The 22114-nt window shown below is 50.2% G+C and overlaps 1 protein-coding gene across 1 annotated transcript in view; it reads left to right on the plus strand.

Moving 5' to 3' along the window:
* The window catches only part of ITGAE (integrin subunit alpha E), an 83507-nt gene that overhangs the window by 43598 nt on the left and 17795 nt on the right, over positions 1-22114 (plus strand). Inside the window, 20 exon segments of the mRNA XM_078068033.1 lie at positions 4320-4411; positions 5648-5715; positions 6093-6210; positions 6419-6547; positions 6969-7084; positions 7727-7878; positions 9051-9204; positions 9772-9922; positions 10418-10485; positions 11256-11391; positions 11997-12052; positions 12054-12139; positions 12492-12532; positions 12535-12632; positions 13247-13471; positions 14261-14391; positions 16526-16656; positions 17416-17582; positions 18770-18898; positions 20498-20571. Coding sequence (XP_077924159.1) covers positions 4320-4411; positions 5648-5715; positions 6093-6210; positions 6419-6547; positions 6969-7084; positions 7727-7878; positions 9051-9204; positions 9772-9922; positions 10418-10485; positions 11256-11391; positions 11997-12052; positions 12054-12139; positions 12492-12532; positions 12535-12632; positions 13247-13471; positions 14261-14391; positions 16526-16656; positions 17416-17582; positions 18770-18898; positions 20498-20571 — 2322 coding nt within the window.

A 22114-nucleotide genomic window follows, 5' to 3' on the forward strand; every position in this document is an offset into this window, starting at 1 on the left:
GTGGAAGGAACTTTGGGTTCCTGCCGCAAATGGTGAAGCCCAAGACCATGGGCCTGCCGTGCTGAGCAGGAAATGTGCTGCTGGCCGCCCCAGGGCCACAGAGAGCGGAGGAGGCTGGGCTCCCTGTGAAAGGGTGATGTGTCCTTCTCACTCCCTTGTGCTGTTTCTCCCTAAAATAGAACAGCCGGGGCCGGCAGCATGATGGGTGTCGTTGCCGCAGGGTGAAATGAGTGGAACATAAAGAAGGCCTTCCACACCTGAAACGAATATAACACTGTGTGTTAATTATACTTCAATAAAAATGCAAATGAAACCATAAAAAATAAACTAAAAAAATATGATAAAACTTGGGGTAGGGGCACCTGGGTGGCTCAGTCGTTAAGCGTCTGCCTTCGGCTCAGGTCGTGGTCCCAGGGTCCTAGGATTGAGCCGCGTGTCGGGCTCCCTGCTCAGCGGGGAGTCTGCTTCTCCCTCTCTCTCTGCTACTCCCCCTGCTTGTGCTCTCCCTCTCTGTGTCAAATACATAAATAAAATCTTTAAAAAAAAAAAAAAACTTGGGGGGAAAAAAAAGAAGGCCTTCTCCTGGGAGGTATGGGATTAGACTCAGAATGGACCCAGGTTACACATGGGTGAAGGCAGGAGATGGACTGCTTCTAGCCCAGGGTACAATAGGGTCCCCGGGGATGTTAGCTGATGGTGGGTTTGGTTATTGTTAGTCAGTCATTCAGTCAACAAACCTGGAGATCAAGAGACTACCCATCATGGGGGGTAAAATGGGTGGGCAACAGAGGCAGCTCAGACTGGGCCTCAGTCCACAGCACTGCATGACTTGATATGAACGGCAACCTTGGGTTCTGCAGTTCACAGCCTGGACAGCTGTACATGGTAGTCTCTTGAGAACTCACAGTTGAGGTGAGTATAGAGGTGGGTTCCAGTAGTCAGGGCTACCTGGAGGGCTTGGAGGGGGTCAAGTTGCTCCTTTTAGGAAGACTTCCTGAGGAGCTGGTGTTTACGATGACTGTTGGCAGGAAAAGGAGTTGGGAAGGAAATAGCTCGGGCAATGGCTTGAAGGAGGAAGGAGAGCTGAGGCTATTCCAGGCCTGGACCTACCCCACCAAAACATGATCTGGAGTGGAGACTAGTTCTGACCCCACCTTTATGGGGGAGAGGGAATGAGGTGCTAGACCGAGGGCTGAGGCTCAGCCCAGGGAGGAGTCTGGAGCAGAGGCAGGGTTGCTGAGCAGGCAACCTATTTTGGGAGCTCAGCTGCAGAGCACACAGAGCTGCCCCTCTGCTCTTCAGCCCTGCCCCACATTAGCGCCCTTACCTGCTGCCTGGGCTGTCATTTAGTCAATATTTAACCATATTTACCAAGCCCTAACTCTGTGCCAGTCATTCTTCCATGCTCTGGAAATAACATGGTAAACAAGATTAGATGTGATCCTTGAGGAACTTACGGTCTAGTGGGGGGGACAGATAATAAGCACATAAGCAAGTAAAGAGGATACGGTCAGACATAACAAGTTCCGAAAAAGAAATAAAACCGGGAGACATGAAGCAGAGTAGCTGTGCTGTGAGGTGGGGCTGGCTGGAGAAAGCCTTTATGAGGACGTGACAGTTAAGCAAGGCCAGGAGATGGAAATGAGCCAGCCTTGGGGAGTGAAAGGCAGGCTTCTAGGCAAAAGGCACAGCAAGGCAGAGGGCTGGGGCCAGGCAAGAACTGGGGCTGTCCAAAGAAGGGGCTGGAACAGAAGCCAGCCAGTGTGGAGCTGGAGCTTGGAGAGCAAAGAAATGGGAAGAGGAGGACACCTGGGTGGCTCAGTCGTTAAGCGTCTGCCTTCGGCTCAGGTCATGATCCCAGGGTCCTGGGGTCGAGCCCCGCATCGGGCTCCTTGCTCAACGGGGAGTCTGCTTCTCCCTCTGATCCTCCCCCATCTCATGCTCTTTCTCACTCACTCTCTCTCTCTCAAATAAACACATAAAATCATTAAAAAAAGAAAAACAGAAATGGGGAGAGGAGGTCTCAGGCAGAGAGAGGATAGACCAGCAAGGCCCTGTGGGGTGGATCAAGGAGTATGGACTCTTTTTCTAAGTGCATGGGAGGCTACTGAAGCAGGGGAGTGATATGGTATAAACTATAAGGGTAAATTTCAAAAACAAACACTACTAATTAGGAGGCTATTATCATAGACCAGGCAAGATGCTGGTGGCCAGGATGGTGATGGAGAAATGGAGAGAAGAGGTGCTCTGTAGGTATAATTTGGAGGAAAAATCCACAGGGTTTCCTGATGGACTTGATGCATGGATGAGTGAAAAGATGAAGCAAATAAAGATGCACCCAGGCTTCAGGCTTTATAATGTAGTGGTTGGTGCTACCATCTATTGCCTTGGGGAAAATGGAAAAGTGTAAATTTGAGGTGCTTGGGTGGCTCAGTCGTTAAGTGGCTGCCTTCAGCTCAGGTCATGATCCCAGGGTCCTGGGATCGAGTCCCGCATCGGGATCCCCGCTCTGCGGGAAGCCTGCTTTTCCCTCTCCCACTCCCCCTGCTTGTGTTCCCTCTCTCGCTGTGTCTCTCTCTGTCAAATAAATAAATAAAATCTTGGAAGAAAGGAAAGGCGGGATGGAGGGAGGGAGGGAGGCAAGCACAGGCTCGGGAGGACAAGACCCCGAGCTCTGTTTGGACAGTCTAATTAGACGGAGCAGTTAGTCATTGCATTTGTTTTCTATGGCTGCTGTAACAACCACAAAATTAGTGGCTTAAAACAACACAAATTTATTATCTCACAGTTCTGGAAGTCAGAAGTCCAAAATGGGTCTTAATAGGCTAAAATCAAGGTGTGTTAGCAGGGCTGTGTTTCTTCTGGTGGCTCAAGGGGAGAATGGGTTTCCTCACCGTTTTCAGTTTCTAGAGGCTAACCACATTCCTTGGCTTTTGGCCTCTTCTTCCATCTTTAACATCAGCAGTGTAGCATCTTTAGATCTTTCCCTGACTCTGACCCTCTTGCCTTCCTCTTACAAGGACCCTTGTGATTACATTGGGCCCACGGAGATAAACCAGGATAATTTCCCTTATTTCAAGATCCATAACTTAATCAAATCTACAAAATCCATTTGGCCACAAAAAGTAGCACATTCACAGGTTCTGGGAATTAGGACATGGACATTTTGGGGGGGGGTGCATTTCCTACAGCTATTTCCTATTTCCTACAGCGATGCTGGCCTGACTTCTGGTGGAGGGATCCTAGGGCCACAGAATTTCAGCATTTACAGGTGTATTGAAGCCGTGGGATTGGAGGGGATCAATAGGGAGAATGTGCTGGTAAGGAAAACAAGGACCAAGCCCCAAGGCTCCAGCAACATTTAGAAGTTAGACAGTGAAGAAGCCAACAAAGGAGTCTGAGAAAGAGTGTTGAGAGAGGTAGGGGGAAATCAAGAAGAAAGTATTTCAAGGAGGGGATGGTCAGATGTCCAGGGCTGCTGAGAGGTTGAAGAAGATAAGGACAGAGAGGTGACAGATTTGGCAGTGTGGGGACCAGTGTTGACCTTGACAGTAGCCGTATCAGAAGGTGGAATCAGCTTGGGGTGGGTTAAGCTGAGGTTGGGGGCATATACACAGGTGTAGACTTTATTATTATTCTTAATCCATGGAGATAAGTAAATGATCTATTTCATAATTATAATAGAGTGATAGGAAGTGAGGAAGTGGAGATGGTACCTCATTCCTGCCACCCAACCCACCATAGCTGCATCATGGCCTTTTGAAAGTACAGACTAATATTCCCCATTGTAAAGTCCTCCATGGCTTCCTGCTGCCCTCAGCACAAAGATCTTGGAACTGGTTCACTGTTACCAAGCCCAGCCTCGGGGCCCCTTCCTCAATACCCCCTACTCACAACCCAACCCCTAGGATGGGGAGCTCACTCCCTGCCTTGAAGCAGACCAGTTCTCCCTGGGCAGCGTGGATAATGAGAATGCTTAGGGGGACACTGGACTCTGCTATCTCCCTGGGCTTGGGATGAGGGGCAAAGTTTGCCATGGGGAATCATATCTCTGGAGGCTGCCTGAATGTGGCTAACAATTTCCCACCTGGAGCTGTGTAAAGGTAAATGCTGAGCAAATGCCTCCCACATAATGCAGAATCTGCCATTCTGGGCTGGAGTCTGCCTGCCTGCCCCAGGTCGGGACCTCCTCCATTAGTTTTCCAGATAGGGAGCCTGTGAGCCTCTGGACCGGGAGTGGGAAGACAGTGCCTGGGCATGTAGAAAGGAGAAAGGAATCATTGGCCAGCTCAACTTTGCTGTCTACCTTTCCAACTCAGGCTCCTGGTCACCGGCCCTCAAACCAAGGGGGAAGCAGGCCTCCTGCACTGTTGTTCCCTCATCCAAGATAAGATCTCCTGTAAACGAGTAGGTAAGTCTACCTCAGCTCCAGGGAATGCTCCCAGGACCTCCTTCCAAGGAATCCCACTTATCCGGCCCAAACCATTTGAACCTAGTCCAGTCCTTCCACCCTAGATTCCACCACCAACAGCAGGCTTTCTATCCCAATGCCCGACCCCATCCCAACCTGACCCTGATCCCTAGCCCACCTTTCCAGACCCAGTCCTAACAAAAATGATACTTAAAATGTATTGAGTGCTCACCATGTGCCTGGCACTCTGCTAAGTGCTTTGTTCACTTTTAATCCTCAAAATTACACCATTTTATAAAAGAGGAAGCTATAGCTCAGAGAAGTCCTTTGATTGCCAGTGTGACTAAGGTCATGCATCTAGAGCTGGCAAACCCAACCTGTCCCAACTCAACACACCTCAATGGAATCCAACCCCACCCCTCCCAACCCGTGGCCATCCTAGCATCTAGCATGGGACTGGCATATAGTAGACACTCAATAAATGCTGTTTGAAAGAATAAATGAACAAATGAATGGACCTAATTCACTCATTAACCAACTCTACCCATCCCACCCAGTCCAACTCAAGGCCTACATTTGCTGATGACCCTTCAACTGTGTATGGTAGAGTCCTTATCTCTGTGAGAGACACGATGTGGAACAGCCTCACTCTCTGCTTCAGAAGGGGCTGCAGGCTGGCAGGGTAACTGGGTGATCTTATGGCTCAAAAATGCGTCTTCTGAGGCCCACAGTATAGAGAGAAATGAGTGAGCTACACTTTCACCCTGGGGTCTCGGGGTGGCGGGGGGGAGGCAGTAAGATTCTCCAGAGACAGAACTTTGAGATTGGAGAGTTCATCGATCCTTATAGCCAGTCCTTTAGCATCTTGCACACCTCCCTGGTGCTGCACACACCCACCAGCTAGTGCTTCTCTGCCCTCCTGCCCCTCCAGACTGGGACCCCCTGTAAGAAAAGCCCCAGGTCTCAGTTATTTCTAGATCCCTATCACCATCTGGCATGAGGCCAGGCACAGAGCAGACATCACAGGACATTTGTTGAATGAGTCAGTGAATAAGCCTGGGGAATAGCCACTTTGCCCTGAACATGTCCAGGCCTGTACTTGAAAGCCCCTCAACCAGCTTCTAGAGGCTGCTCTGAATGGCCACCAGTTCTTTATGGGACCCTGTGACATCTGACCTTGGCTGAAGGGTTGCCTCCCAGCATCCATCCCTCCTTACCTGCCCTTAACTGTTTCAGAGACTGTCCCCACCCCCAAGGGGAGGTACCGGGGAGTGACAGTTGTTCGGAACCACCACAGTGTTTTGGTGAGTGTGCATGAGGCGGGGTGATGGAGGGCTTCAGGGAGGGTGGCACTAACCCTATGGTTGACCGGTGTTGATACGGGTCTGACTGGTATATTCTCAGGGCTGAGCCCAGCTATCTCCTTGGTACCAACCCCAGGACTGACCAAGGCTCGGACCTGGGTACTCTATGTGAGCAGCACACTGACCCAGGTGCTAAACCTCAGCTTTGACCCCAGCATGACTCCTACCCCCTGCTGAGGGGTGAACCAGCTATTCCTACATCCTCTGCCTGGTTGATGAACTTGGTTCTGGCATGGGAGTGATGGTATAGCTGTGATTAGGGGGACTGTGCTGGAGGTGACCTAGGCTTTCCCCTCCCTTTCTCTCCCCTCCCCTAGATCTGCATTCAAGTGCTGGCCCGGCAGCCCCACAGCCTCAGCTCAGAACTCACAGGAACATGCAGCCTACTATCCAACAACTTCCAAAACCACACCCAGGTCCACTTCTCCAACCTCGGTAAGGGTTGGACACTCACTCACCTTGGACAGCTCTGAAGAGATCTCCTTGGGTCTCTAAGAAGAGGCATGGCAGATGTAGAGGGACATAGGCCAAGGCAAGCCTAGGCCCCTGTGAAGGGAATCAGGGCAGAGCTAAGCGTGGTCCTGCCTGGAGGTGAACAAGGAGGCTGTCTGACTCTGAGTTCTTCCATGTGCGTTTTTTAAAGAAAATCTGGATCCCAATGCACATGTGGATGACAGAGACTGCCACAGGAACAAAAAAGGCAACATTGAGAAGCCAGCCAGGTGGCGCCGGGCTCTGAAGACACAGGAGGACGAGGAGGAGGAGGCAGCTGGTGAGAAGAGGCAGATCTGGGTTGCTCTCAGAGGCCGTCAGAGCTGATCCCTAGGCTGGCGACCTCCAGCGGCCCTGCCCAGAGGTTCTGAGGCCTCCGGGGGGAGGTGTGCCTAGGTCTGGAAGATGGGGAGCAGTGGCTAGATTTTATAGACCTGGCCAGTCCCAGCTCTGCCCTCCTCCATATTACAGATGGGGAAACTGAGGCCTAAAGAGCAGGAGCAATGGCAGTGACTCACTTGACAACTCAGAGTGAGCAGACTCTGGCTCTCTCTGCCTCTGAGACAAAATCTTCACTCTTGGGAACTTTACCAACTTCCTCCCTGAACTGAGCCCCCAGAGCTTGAATGGGGTGGGTACCCCGCAGGGCAGTACATGCTGCCCTCACTGCTGCCTCAAATCCCATGCTCACTCCTGACCAGGCACTGAGATTGCCATCGTCCTGGATGGCTCAGGAAGCATTGACCCCCCAGACTTCCAGAGAGCCAAAGACTTCATCTCCAACATGATGAGGAACTTCTATGAGAAGTGCTTTGAGGTGGGCTTCCCTAAGAGGTAGACTCACATGGTCTATCAGTTCTCTATTGCTGTGAACATACCACCTCAAAACAACAACCACTTATTTGCTCACAGTTCTGTGGGTCAGCTATGTGGGGTGGGCTCAGCTGGGTGGTTCTTCTGCTGGTCTTGCCTGCAGTTAGTCCTGCAGCTGCAGACATCTTGTTGCTTGACTGGATGGCCTAAGATGGCCTTACTTGTCTGGGCCATGTGCCTCCAGCAGGCCAGCCCAACTTTTTCATGGCTACAGTGTTCCAAGAGGGCGAGATCCAATGCATGCATGCACTTTTCACGGTTCTGACTGTATCACATTTGCCAATGTCCCATTGGCCAAAGCCGGTCACATGACCAACCCCATAGTCTATATGTGGGAGGGGGACTACACAGAGACATGGTTTCAGGGGCAAGTCTGTGATTCCCCGGGAACCATCACTATCATAGCTTCCTCCATCTCTGCTTGCTTAGAGATTTCCCTCTGCTTTAACATCTCCACCTGCCTAGAGGCAAGGAGAAATGAATGGATTCTTTTACTACTTCCAGGGGGAGCCATCTAAGGGGCAGGGGGTGCTTTGGGCATGGCGATTCTGCCAACCTCCTCCCCACCTTGGCTCCCGCTCTCTAGTGCAGCTTTGCCCTCGTGCAATACGGGGAAGTGATCCAGACTGAGTTTGATCTTCGGGATAGCCAGGATGTGATGGCCTCCCTCGCCAGAGTCCAGAACATCACTCAAGTGGGCAGAGTCACCAAGACTGCTTCTGCCATGCAGCACGTCCTGTAAGTATGAGGGCAGTGGGAATTCCCTGAGCACCTACTACACGCCGGCTCACGGCCCTGCCCAGAAGCTCCGAGGCCTCAGGCCTAGAGAGGTGTCTGGATAGAGCGGTGGGGAGGAGAGGATCAGGTTCTAGCTCTTCCTTGGCTGAGGGGAATGCGAGGTCTTTCAATCCAGCCCTGGCTGATGGATGATATCCCAAGACATCCTCCCAAAGTTCTTCCAAAGACCCCTATTGTGAGCAGCAGGAGAGCACAGTGCTTGCAGGTATGGGCTCCGTGGCCGCCTGGTTCAATCCCAGCCCCAGTGTGCGCTTCGGAGACCTTGGGTGAGTTGCCTAACCTGTCTGTGCTTCAGTTGCCTCACTTTTTCTTTTCTTTTTCTTTTCTTTTTTGAGAGAGAGAGAATGAGCTCGCATGTGCGAGCAGGGGTGGGAGGGTGGAGGAGGGCCAGAGAGAGAGGAAGAAAGAGAATCTTAGGCAGGCTCCATGCCCCATGCGGAGCGCGATACAGAGCACGATCTCATGGCCCTGAGATCATGACCTGAGCCAAAACGCTTAACGGACTGAACCACCCAGGAGCCCCCGATGCCTCACTTTTAAAATGAGAATAAATAGGGGCATCTGGGTGGCTCATTTGATTGAGGGACTGACTCTTGGTCCTGAGATCGAGCCCCGTGTCAGGCTCTGTGCTCAGCATGGAGTCTGCTTCAGATTCCCTCTCCCTCTGCCCCTACCCCTGAGCACACTCTCTCTCTCAAAATAAATAATAAATTAATTAATTAAATAAAATGAGAATAATAATAGTACTTGTCTTACAGGATTTTGTGAGGATTAAATGGGTTAAAATATGTCCAGTGCTTACAACAGTGCCTGGCACATAAGTACTATGTAAATATTAGCCACTATTATTAATACCATTATTATTCACGAGAGTAGACTGAAGTGCTGTCCAGAACCTTTCTATGGGAGGAGGTGAGGGGCAAGGTGTGTCACAGCCTCCCCTCCACCTGGCCCTGTTGTATGCCAAAGGGGGGCTCTTTGGATTTTTGTTCCCCATTTTGGAGGGCTCCTTAATCCTCTCTACTTCTAAAACAGGTCAGTGAATAAAATTTCCCCAGAGCTCAGTATCCCTCTGGCAAAGTTCTCCTCTTCATTTACTGTCCCCTACTTAGAGACAATATCTTCACACCAAGCCACGGCTCCAGAAAAAATGCATCCAAGGTCATGGTGGTACTCACCGATGGGGACATATTTGAGGACCCACTCAACCTCACTACTGTCATCAATTCCCCAAAGATGCAAGGTGTTGAGCGCTTTGCCATTGGGGTAAGAGCCAAGAGTGGGGGGCACCTCCTGACCCTTTGCAGCCTGGGGTGGGGAGGAGCCAGGGTTCCTGGTAGGGGCTTCTGTAAACAGCTTATTCAAGCCATGCTCTATTCACAGACACTCACCAACTACTCCCAGTCCCTATGTCCTGAACTTCCCCCATTCCATACTGGGTCTTCCCACAGAGGGCTTGTTTCCCAGTGGTGGTCACAGCTCACTTGCCCAGCAGTGATGGAAAGAGCAGTGGACACTCAGGGATCCCAAAGGAAGGACATCAGGGAAGATTCCTGGAGGAGATGGTGCTGAGCTGAGTCTTGGAGAACAAATAGGAGGAGCTTGGTCTAGGGTGCAGGGGAGGCGGGAAGGGCTCTGCAGGCAAAGGGCACAGCATGGGAGAATGAGCCTGGTGTGAGAAGGAAGGAGTGTGTGCAGGAGAACAGGGAACAGGGAACGGAGGCAGGGGGTGGAGGGCCCTGAAGGCCAGCAGAGGGGTTCAGCCCTCTCCCTGGGCCTGGGATCCAGCCTGCTCTCGTGGTCCTGATCCACTGACCGAGGGCCCCTGTGCAGGTGGGAAAGGCATTTGAGAATAATAAGACCTACAGTGAATTGAAGCTGATCGCCTCAGACCCCGATGACAGATATGCCTTCAAGGTGACCAACTACACAGCACTGGATGGACTGCTGAGCAAACTGCAGCAGAATATCATTCAGATGGAAGGTGAGGGCTCGGCGGGGCAGTCCCCTCAGCATCTGGCAGGAGGCCAAGCCCTGTGCTCTGGCCCCACTCCTGGTCCTACCTCCGTATGGCTCTCTGGGCAACTCCCCTGACTTTTCTGAGCCTCAGCTGTCCCATCTCTACAAAGATGGTCCCCCTGAAGTCCCCCAGGCCTCCTCACTTCCCCAGAGTCCCCTGAAGCTCTGATGAGAAGCTTCTTCTGATGCTGGAGAAAGAAGGATGACTGGAGCACGGATCCCACTCTCAGGAACTCACAGATGAGGAAACTGAGGCTCAGAAAGCGGGAGTGAGCTGCCCAAGCTTACTCTGCCAGTAGTTACTAAAGCAGGACCAGGTTTCCACTCTCAGCCCAGTGTATGTCCCATTATTCTGAATGCCGTTCCCTCTGAGTATGAGGTCAAACTGGGCTCTTACCTGACTTGCGTTCTCCCTTCACCTCAGCCCACAGCAGTGTCTCACTGGCTTCTTGGCTTCTAGGCACGGTTGGAGAGGCCCTCCACTACCAGCTGGCACAGATCGGGTTCAGTGCCCAGATCCTGGATAAGGTATGTGGCCAACTCAACACCAGGCACGCTTACAGTAGAGGAGGTGCCCCAGGGACACCCAGGGACTTGGGGACTCCTGGCTCACAGTGTAGGGCTCTGCCCTCCTGTAACAAGGCCTCTGAACCAGCCCTTTTAGGATAAAGGGAAACACTCGTACTTGCTTGCCCTAATCTGGACCTTTGAAGTAGATGAAAGAATGGCCATGTTTATTACAGGAGGTCGTTTTGTTCTGTGTGCCCAGGGATGGAGCGGTTCCCCCTTAATATGCACTACTAACACAGGCTTTGGCTTGGGTCACTTGCCTACCGAGTTTCGTACTTGTCCTCACCAGAGGCACTGTTCCTCGCGATGGGAAAAGATGCAGGCGTGGTGAGAACACCAGCCTTGCACGGACGTGGAATTATGGTTAGCAAATTGCTCAACACAGGTGGGCCTTGTGTGCCAGGCGACCTGTACAGTAGGACATGAACTCTGTCTTGTTCAATCCTACTTTGTTTTAATGCTCAACATCTGGGGCCTGGGTCAGATTTCTGTCCTGGGGGTGACTGGTACTGGAGGGACAGTTGTCCTGATAGGGTCATGGGTACAAGGCAGGAACCGAGTTTTTGCCCATCTTACCTTCCTCCTGCGTTTCTAGCCAGGTGGTCAATGATCACTGAACGTGAACATGCCCTCCACCCCCTCCCCCCCGGCTCCCCGTACCCCCACCCCCGCTGTGGCTGGCCCAGGTCCCTCCCTCTCAGATGGCCTCCAACGCTCCTCCCCTGTAGGGGCAGGTGCTGCTCGGTGCCGTTGGGGCCTTTAACTGGTCGGGGGGCGCACTGCTCTACGACATGCACAGCCGCCGGGGTCGCTTCCTGAACCAGACTGTGGCGGATACCGAGAATGCGCAGTACAGCTATCTAGGTGAGGCGGGGCCTGGAGACCACCTGAGTGAGGGCGGGGCCTAGAGAGGGACACTGAGGCTGGGCATCAGACTGCACGAGGCTTCCTAGTCAGGGCAGGCTCTGGTCAGTCACATGGACTGAGCAATAGGCCTTGGTTAGGGACCCTGAGGCTGAGAATTAGGGCCTTCTGGATGAGGACAGGGCCTCCTCAGTACTGAAGCTCAGGGTGGCCCTGGGCGGCTACTTGAGGAGGAAGGGCCTCACCATTAAGAGTAGTGGCGAGTGACCCTTCACCCCTCTCCCTGGTCCTCATATACTGTGTGTGTGATGAACGTGGGTGGTGAATGTGTGTAAAGGAGTGTAGTTTGAATGAAGCTCTATATATGATAATGGGGGCATATCACTTCTGTGTGGTGGGGCACATGTGTGTGACAAGCCACAGTGGGTAAGTGCGAGCACTCCCTGATGACAATTTTTAAAAGGATGAGAAAGATAGTTTCTTCAAATCTGCCCCCCTGCCCAGGCTACTTTGACGGACTGGTTGGGAAAGTGGGGGGGGGGGGGTCAAAGGAGTGGCCCAATGGGAGCTCCCAACCACAACCACCACCAACCCCCTTGTCCCAGGTTACGCAGTGGCCCTACTGCACAAGGCCTGTGGCCTCTCCTATGTGGCGGGGGCTCCACGGTACAAGCAGCGGGGGGCCGTCTTTGAGCTCCAGAAGCAGGGCAGAGAGACCAACTTCATGCCAGTGCTGGAGGGAGAGCAGGTACCTGCTGGAGAAGGGTGCCCCTGTTATTACGGAGGGAGGATCTAGCGGCCCTGGAGGGAATGGGACAGGCTTCAAGGCACACAGTGGGTTATGGACTCAGCCTGGACAGAACTCAGGCAGAATGCAGTGCCATTGCCCCAGCTCTGCATGTCTGATTGTCAGCGGGCTTCCCCCAATGCAGGGGGTATAGCCGCTCACCCAGGCTTCCTTGTTACTCTGGTGAGCACGTTGATCTGGAATGACCCACACTGGCAGTCAGGAAGAGCAGGAGCAGGAATCTGGCCTTGCTGAGGGGTATCGGGGAGGCCTCCCCAGCACCCTCGTGCGCTGAGTTCCTCCTGGTCTGTAGATGGGATCCTATTTTGGCTCTGAGCTCTGCCCTGTGGACATTGACATGGATGGGACCACGGACCTCCTGCTGGTGGCGGCTCCATTCTACCACGTTCACAGAGAGGAAGGCAGAGTCTATGTGTACCATCTGAATGAGCAGGTGGGAGTCTCCATCTTTGCAGGCTCGCTGGGGTTGTGGCTGCTCAGCCTGGTGCGGATGTGATGGAGGTTGGGAGCACCCTGGTCCTGTCTTGCATGGAAGGACAGTGATGGGGAGTGCTCAGGGTGGATGGTGGCCAATGGGGCACCATCACCTTTCCTCCCGTACTCTGTTTTCTCACTTTCCTCACCAAATCGTCTCATGTTGATGATGATAATATCCCACAGATCTGCACAGTTGACAAAGCATGTTTTGTCTATGATCTCACTTGATCTCAGGAAGCTGAGGCTCAACAATGTTGAGATTAGCTCAAGTTTACATAGCAAGTGTGTGGTCGAGCCAAGACTAGAACCCAGGCCTCCCAATTGCCAGTCCAGTACCCGTAACTGTGGGAACAGAGGGGGCAGGCTCTGGGTCCTGAACTGCAAGGCAGGAGGATCCCAGCTTTACCACTCACTCACTGTGTAACCTTGGGGAGGTCCGTTGTCTTTTCTGAGCCTCAGCCTCCCTACTAGACAATCAGAAACAAGTCCAATGAACATGCCTCCTGGGGTGGCATGGGTGTGCACCCTGCATCCCTTTCTTGAGGGCTAAGCTGCCTCTTTGCTTTACAGAATGGTTCCTTCTCCTTGGCATGCACTCTGAGTGGGCACCCTGGATTCACTAATGCCCGATTTGGCTTTGCCATGGCAACAATAGGGGATATCAGTCAGGATAACCTCACAGATGTGGCCATTGGGGCCCCCCTGGAGGGCTTTGAGGCAGTTGATGGCACCGGCTTCGGCAGCGTGTACATCTACAATGGACGCCGGGATGGCCTTTCAACTAGCCCCTCTCAGGTAACCTGCAGGGCTTTCTTCAGCCTCTGCTCTGGGATTCTGACCTCCCCTATATGTGATGGCCTAAGCCCAAGCCAGCTCCAGTTCTAAGTGTCAGGCAGGTCCCAAGGGGTCAGGAGTGCCCAAGGAAGCACAGAAGTCCCTCAGCGGTTCCAGGCCAGGGCCTCACCCCAGACACTTCCAGTGGGGTAAGAGGTTGTGGCAACATCTGTCTATTTCCTGAGCTGAATCTCCCTTTTTTGGCATTCCTGACCATGGACCTCCCTCAGATTCTCCTTCCTCTCCTTCTGTCCCTTCTCTGGCTCCTGTCCCCCACCCACCTCCTCCATGCCTTAACTCTCATGCCCCAGGACTCCATTGCCAGCCTCTCATGTTACATATTTTGTGGGCACTTTTACCCACCTCAGACCACAGTTTCTCTCCTAATTTCTGTCTAGCTGCCTCCTGAACACCTCACTGGATGGCCCCCCAGGCATCTCAGTCTCATGCTGCCTAACCCAAAGCATCCTCTTCCCCCAGACCTGCTGCTCCTCTGGACCCCGTCCACTCATCCCCCACTCATGTCCTAATGATTCTGTCTCCCCTCCCCACCCCCGGCCTGGCTCCTGTCTCTCCCCATCCAGGGCTCCAGTCAAATGCCACTACCCCTGGGAAACCTTGCCCTTCTTTTTTCAGTTCCTCAGCTGAGGGCTCCCTGGGGTGGGGACCAAAGCTGATCATGCTGATTTGAATAAAACCCAAAAGGACTCCCCTTCTCCTCCTCCATGCCTTCTGTTTCTCCCTCCACAGCGGATCAAAGCCTCAGCGGTCGCCTCAGGACTCCACTACTTCGGCATGTCAGTGGCTGGTGGCTTAGATCTGACCGGTGACCACCTTGCTGACATCACTGTGGGCACTCTGGGCCGGGCAGCTGTGCTCCGGTAGGGGTTCGCCCTGCCTTCTGTGGTCCCAAGTCCCAGCCTCACCTAGTTGCCCTGCCTTCAGTGACCCCATGAAGATACCAGGAACTGATGGGAGGGAGTAAATGTGTTTGTTAAGGGCATCAGCTCTGGAATCTGTGCATCTGGCTTTGAACCTCGGTTCTCAATTAACCATGTGCCCTTGGGCAAGTTATTGTATTCTGAGTCCCAATTTTCTCATCTATAAATGGGAATAACACTAGCATCTACCCCACAGAGTTATGAAGATTGAGAGAATCTTTGCAAAGTATTTGGTACAGTGGTCAGTGAAGGCTATTATCTTGATGATGATATGAATTTCAGAGCTTCTAGGCTCCATCCCTAAGTAAATTATCAAATCTCATGGCAGTAAAGACTCTGGCAAAGCACCTATCTGCCCCGTGCCCTCCACTGAGCTCCAGACTTGGCCGTCTATCCAACACCCCTCTTGGCTGTTACTGTCAGGCATCTCAAAGTTAAAATGTCTAAAAGTGGGCCTCATATTCTCACCCATTCCTCATTCTCCCAACCTGCCCTTCCCCACGCTTCCCAGCTCAGTAAATGGCACCATTTGTTCAGGACAAAAACCCAGGAATCATCCTTGGTTCCTCTTTCCTTCTTCTGCCACCCCATTAACAAGATTTTGTTGGCTTTGTCTTCAAAATACCTCACCGTACAAGACGCTGTCATCTCTCACTTCCACCATTGCTGTGCATTCTTCCCTGCCCCCACTCCCCGTGCTCCATTCTCCACGCAGCTGCCAGAGTAATCCCTTTATTCTGCTGCTTAAAACCCCTCAACAGCTCCCACTTAGAGAGGAACATCCAAATTCCTTACAGTGGCCCACCCTCTCCATGGCCTGGCCCTGCCCATCCCTCCATCCCCATCTCCTCTTTTTTTTTTTTTTTTTTTTACATTTTTTATTGTTATGTTAATCCCCATACATTACATCATTAGTTTTAGATATAGTGTTCCATGATTCATTGTTTGTGCATAACACCCAGTGCTCCATGCAGAACGTGCCCTCCTCAATACCCATCACCAGGCTAACCCATCTTCCCAACCCCCTCCCCTCTAGAACCCTCAGTTTGTTTTTCAGAGTCCATTGTCTCTCATGGTTCTTCTCCCCCTCCGATTTCCCCCCCTTCATTCTTCCCCTCCTGCTACATTCTTCTTCTTCTTCTTTTCTTTCTTAACATATATTGCATTATTTGTTTCAGAGGTACAGATCTGAGATTCAACAGTCTTGCACAATTCACAGCGCTTACCAGAACACATACCCTCCCCAGTGTCCAACACCCAGTCACCCCATCCCTCCCACCCCACCCCCCACTCCAGCAACCCTCAGTTTGTTTCCTGAGATTAAGAATTCCTCATATCAGTGAGGTCATATGATACATGTCTTTCTCTGTTTGACTTATTTCGCTCAGCATAATACCCTCCAGTTCCATCCACGTCGTTGCAAATGGCAAGATCTTATTCCTTCTGATGGCTGCATAATATTCCATTGTATATATATACCACAACTTCTTTAGCCATTCATCTGTTGATGGACATCTTGGCTCTTTCCACAGTTTGGCTATTGTGGACATTGCTGCTATAAACATCGGGGTGCACGTAGCCTTTCGGGTCCCTACTTTTGTATCTTTGTATCCCCATCTCCTCTTACTACACTCTGTCTCACTAACTGTGCTCCAGTCATGCTGACCTCTGTGTTCCTCAAACAAATCAAGCTCATTGCTGCCACACGCCCTTTGTACTAGCTGTACTTTCCGCTGGGAGTGAGGTTCCCCTTATCTTCAGCTCTAGTTAACACATCTCAAATGTCTCATCAGTGAGGCCAGCCCTGATCACCCAACCTAAGTAGCCTCCAATCTCTATTACCTTATCCTATTTTATTATCATAGCATTACCTGTACATAGTTTCTTCTTATTTGCTTATTGTCTGTTTTCCCACTAGAGAAGGGACTTGTCTCTTTCCCTACTCTATCCCGAAGATGCAGAACAACACTTGGTATATTGGAGATGTTCAATAAATATTCATTGGATGAATGAATGAGCCAAGCGCTGAAGTCTTACAGTCATTTATCATAGTTCTCTTTGCTGTCTCGTTTAGCTCAAGACCTGTGGTTTACCTGAAGGTGTCCATGACCTTCACCCCCAAGGCACTGCCCATTGGCTTCAACAGCAGTGTGAATGCATGTTTGTGTTTTGAAATCAACCCTATGACCACAGCTGCTAAGTCAGGTAACAGGCAGCCTAACTGACCCCCCCCCCACCACCCGCCAAGTGTTGTGGTCATTCCTTGTTGGCTTCAGTAGGGGACAGGAAAAGAGGCCTGCCGGGGGAGGGGTATAGGGAGTGTTATGAAGTCCTGGTACTTGAAATCCCTCTATTAGAGCTGAGTTCCTTTAACATTAGGTTCTATTTAATGGGAAGTGACCCAGAAAAGGGTGGTCTGCTATTAAATCCATACTATGAAGGGATTTATCTGACCCCTGCTGGGAAGAGGGGCTTTGGATCTCTTCCTCAAGGTTGAAGGATTGAGTTCTTGAAAGCACACTCAGAAAAAAGCAGCCATGCCTCCATCTCCCATCTCTTCTATTCTGTACAGTAAGGGAGCTGGCCCAGGTGGTCTGAAGGTGCTTCCAGCTCTGCTATCCTTGGGTTTTACTCTATGGTTTCTCTCCCATCTTCTGATTATTCTTCCTCCTCCCATTCTCCTTCACTCATAGCCTCTTCTCTGAGCCCTCCTTCCCCTAAGGGAAGACTGACTCGGCCTTGAGCATGGGTTTGGGACTGGGCCACTAGGGGGACCCTAGCCAGGTGCCAGAAGACCATGAGAAAAGTACTTCCGAAATGAAGAAACTCAGGAATCCAGCACAAGGGACTAGGTGGGGACACCACGCAGGAGGGGCTCATAAGGAACTGCAGGCAAGCAAGGGGCGCTTTGTCTAAGGCTTACCCACTCCAGCCTCATCATGAAGTTCTGGTCTTCATTCCCAGGCTTCAGAGAGACACACCTAAACTTCACGGTGGATGTGGACGTGGTGAAGCAGAGGAAGAGGCTGCAGTGTTCAGACAAGAGAATTTGTCAGAGCCACCTTAAGGAGTGGGACGGCAGTGTGTCCCGGCTTTGTGAGTCTCTCCCGCTCATTCCCACAGAGGGAGAGGTGAGTGGAGGAGTTTAGAAGAAAGTCCAGAGGAGTGTGTGTTGTTGAGAAAAGATTTGAGGTGCATGCAATGAAGGGTATAGACCCAAAACAAACTAGGCAGTTTATATAATCCTAATAGATCAAGAACCACATAATGGCATGAGAGATGGAGTTAATTGTACTAGAACTCCAGAGTAAAGAAATCTGCTGAAATTGAACATTTACTGTACCTCTGAGCTTCCCAGAAGCTCGACACAAAGGGAAATGCTCAACTGTCTGCCATTTTTCTTGGTAACCAATCAGGACTAACAGAGGTCCCCCACCTCACGTGGTAGTAGCAGTGGGGCTACTGAAGGATTGAGTTCTTGAAAGCACACCTGGTAGTAGCAGTGGGGCTGAGTGCCTTTATATGAATAAACATCAGAAAAATTGAATGAGAAAGTAGAAATTAAGACAAAAGTTATCATTTACAAAGGCTTACTCCTGACAAAGGTGCCTAGAGACATAAAAGAAATGTATTTGTCAGCATTCAGAGCCTGACAGGGCCTAGAAGGACCTAGAAGGATCATTTATGCCAGTAAACTCGTAAATTATGCTTCTGCCTACACATCTGTTCCTATGTCTGTTCAGAGTGTTAATTGGATTATGAGAGAGTTTCTAGCAAGTCTATGCCTTCCTTCAATGAAAGCTCCATTTTCCACGCAGGAATCAGGCTCACTGACTCTCGGGTGTTCAAAGCTCCTACCGTGGCTGAAAGGCTCACTTAAGGAGAATGGCCAATGGCACCCTACGTAATCTCCTTATGTTCAGCTTGTACCTTTCTAATATGTCCTGCAGGCTGCTTTGAGAAAGATCTTTATAAACACAGATGTGACCATGATTCTTCCCTTCTGTGGCATCCATTTGCCCTCCAAAAAATTCAAATTGGTTTTAAACTCCTGATGGCCAAAATCCCTTTGGGTTTGGGATGGGAACCAACAGGAGTTGTCCGGCCTGAGGCCATAGTAGATAAAGTGAGATTTTCCCACAGCTCTAGGCAGCTTGGCTGAAGGAAGTTTCCCTTCAGCTTGGCTTATTTGGAAGAGGCTTACAACTTCTGACTCACCACTTTCATTGTTTCTTATTATGACTACTTTAAAATTAAAAGTATTCTCTTTGTCATCTTGTCCCCCACTCTGACCCTGCATTACTTGGTAACTCTGTAGCTCTGTGAGGAGGACTGCTTCTCCAACATCAGTGTCAGCGTCAGCTACCAACTCCAGACCTCGGAGGGCCAGAGGGACCATCCCCACCCTGTTTTGGACTTCTACACTAAGCCCTTCGCCATCTTCCAGGTGACTCAGCTACACGAGAATCTCCTGGGAGCCACACCCGAAGAAGCACCTGCTCCTCTAACTTTAAAGAATGTTAAAGTTAGGAGGGCCCTCAGACAGTATTTGGGCCCCTTGCTGTTTAAATGGGGAAACTGAGTTCCTAAGATGGTGTTAATTTGCCCAGGGCCTTACTGGTGGGTAACACAAGTCTCCAAACCACATGCAAGTTTAGTTCCTTCATGTTCACAGAAAACGTGCTTGCTACATATTTAATGATGCATAGGAATATGTTGTCCAACTTGGCAAGGGTCTCTGATGAGGTGTGGTGGGGTTCCTGGTGTGATGGGGGTCCTGTGTGGGGCCTGGACTATAGCTAACCTGCTCTGTGCTGTAGACAGGATGCCCTTTAGTGCATCTGCTGACCCAGGTCCTGACCACAGCCTTCAGGCTGAATGTCTGGCCTACAAAACCTGTGCCCTAACAAGCAGGTAATGTCACAAGAAACTTCTCTCATAACTGAGGGAAATAAGAGGATGAAATAAACAGTCAGATTTCCTGATTCTTTGATATCTAAGGTGATTTGGTTCCCACCTAGGCCCTGGCCCCCATGGTATTCTGTCAGTCTTCATTTAGAGGGTCTTACAGCATATAGAAAACTCAGCAAGATCAAAGTGACAACATGAGCATTTGAAGTAATAATTACAGTCAGCTGGAATGAATTGCATCTCCAAAAAGAAAAAGAAGAAGCCAAAAGCAGTTCATACTGGCACAGAAAAGCTTCAGGTAGCATAAGTGTATTTCCAGGTAATCACAGGACACTCATGACTGTCTAATATTTTTACAACAATGCTCTATATAAATTAAATTATATAATTCTTTGGCTCAAATTTTGGCCACTATCCAATGAATCAATCACAAATAGTGAATAGAAAGAGAGTAACATAATCAAGGTAACTGTTTCTATTGCTCACCTGCCCAGGAAGCGGGAGAATCAGCCTCCCTACGAGTGAAGATTGTCATCTTGATTATTTTAGGCAAGAAGTGTTGTTTTAAACTTATAAATAGTGTATTGGACCCTATGTAACCTTCCAAATTAGTTTGTTTTAGTGTAGGCAAGATTATAAGGGGAATATTTTACCTACGGGGAAGACTGGTCATGGGGACTGGACCTGATAATATGTGATTAGGTATACCCCATTCCTGCCCCTGCTGTTCCTGTCTCTACTTTTAAAAGGACTAAGGAAGCTTCTCTTCACTTAGGTTTTCCTCCCCCAAATGTTCAGATTAGTGAGTTGTGAACACTGCTGCTTAATTCACATGACATAAATGTGACAGGCACCCCTACCATTCCATGAAGGTCACCCCATTTTTTACCTTGACCAGGCCTGAGTCATGGTGTACCTGTGTTGTAAGACCAAGCACACTCCCTACCCCTGACAGGTCAAGGAATGTCAGTCACGGCTCTCTTGGCCATATGGGCACACCCCCAGCCTATCAGCCTCCACTTCTGTGTACCTGTACTTCTCAGAGTCTAAGGAAGGATAAGTGTGTCCTAAGGAGAAGCTACTGGGGATGGTGGTGTCCCTGGGCTGACCCCTGCTTCTCTCTGTTTGGTTACAGCTGCCCTATGAGAAGAATTGCCAGAATAAGTTGTTCTGTGTTGCTGAGTTACAGATGGTCACCACTACCTCTCAGTGAGTTGGATCCAGTCATCATAGTTTCTGCAGTTAACTTCCTTCTGAAGGCGTACCTGGGCAAAACCCTCATCAAAACTGACCCATCTTCATGGGGTGGCCTATAAAGGGCTTTGCATTTATTATCTCATTGGGTCCACAGCCACACCATGAGGGAGGCAAGAGATTTGTATTCCTGTTTTATAGATTGGGAAACAGACTCAGTAGTTGAAGGACTGTGTGGAGTCACAGTGGTCATTTGGTGGACTTGAACCCAGGTCTCTTGACACCCTGAATAATGCTATTTTCATAACCCAGTGTTTCTTGGTCCTAGGACTACCTCAGTTAGAGGTAGCCTCTTCCTTGGCTCACCTCTTAACCAAATTACTTAACTAATTCATTAAATATTTATGGAGCATCTCCTCTGTGCCAAGCACTCTACATGCTGAAGATGCATCAGCAAACAACATAGACAAAAATTCTTGCCCTCCTGGTGTTTTAGGTGGAGAAGATAATAGGTGAATTTTATATTGATGAGATGTGCTATGAATAAAAGGCAGGGAAGGTGGGAAAAAGTTCTGGGTAGGGGTGGGTTGCAGTTTTAGAATGGTCGGGAAAGGGCTCACTGAGGTGATGATTTGGTACACACAGGAGGAGGTTGAGGAATGAACTCTGTGGGTGTCTGCAGGAAGAGCAACTGCAAATGCCCTGAGATAGAAGCATGGCTGGAGGTGGGAGGAACGGCCAGGACACCAGCGTGGTTGCAGTAGAATGAGGAAGGGAGAGGTAATGTCAGGGCAGGGAGCATGGTTATTCAGGGCTTCTGAGGCCCTGCATAAGGGCTTTTACTGTGAACTAGGAAGCCACAGGAATGACAGGATCTTGCATTTTAACAGGCTCATTCTTACTGCTGTGTTGTATGTAAACTGCAGGAGCAAAGATGTAAGCAGGGAGATGGTAAGGATCTATTATAATTCAGGTGGAAGCGATGGTGACTCGGGCCACAGTGGTAGCAGTTGAAGATGGTTATATTTTGAAGTTAAAGCCCACAAGATTTGATGACAGATTAGATGTGGGGAGTGAGAGAAAGAGAAGGGTCTAAGGCAGCCTCCATCATTTCGTCCTGTGCATCTAGAACTTTGCTGTCTGGTACAGTAGCTACTAGTCACATTTGGCTATTTAATTAAAATTAAGTATAATTAAATTTTAGTTCCTCAGGTGAACTAGGCACATTTCAAGTGCTCAACACCCACATATGGCTGGTGATCTTGAACAGCACAGATATAGACTATTTCCATTACTGCAAAAGTTCTGTTGGATCACACTGAACTCCAGAATAAAGGCAATGCCAAGAACTGAATTGGGGAAAGAAGCCTTTAGAAGAATGATTTTGGAGGGCAGTGTGGGGAGGAAGAGATAGGGAGTTTGGCTTTGGACACGTGATGGTTTTAAAATACCCTCCCTGGCTACTAGTGCTGTATACGGAGCATGGTACTGATGGCCTGTTGGCCGGAGTAGGCATCTGTGGGGAAGAACGCTGTTGCCTGAGTCCTGGTCAGCCTTT

The sequence above is a fragment of the Halichoerus grypus genome, chromosome 2, assembly GCF_964656455.1.
Source record: "Halichoerus grypus chromosome 2, mHalGry1.hap1.1, whole genome shotgun sequence".
Classification (NCBI taxonomy): Eukaryota; Metazoa; Chordata; class Mammalia; order Carnivora; family Phocidae; genus Halichoerus; species Halichoerus grypus.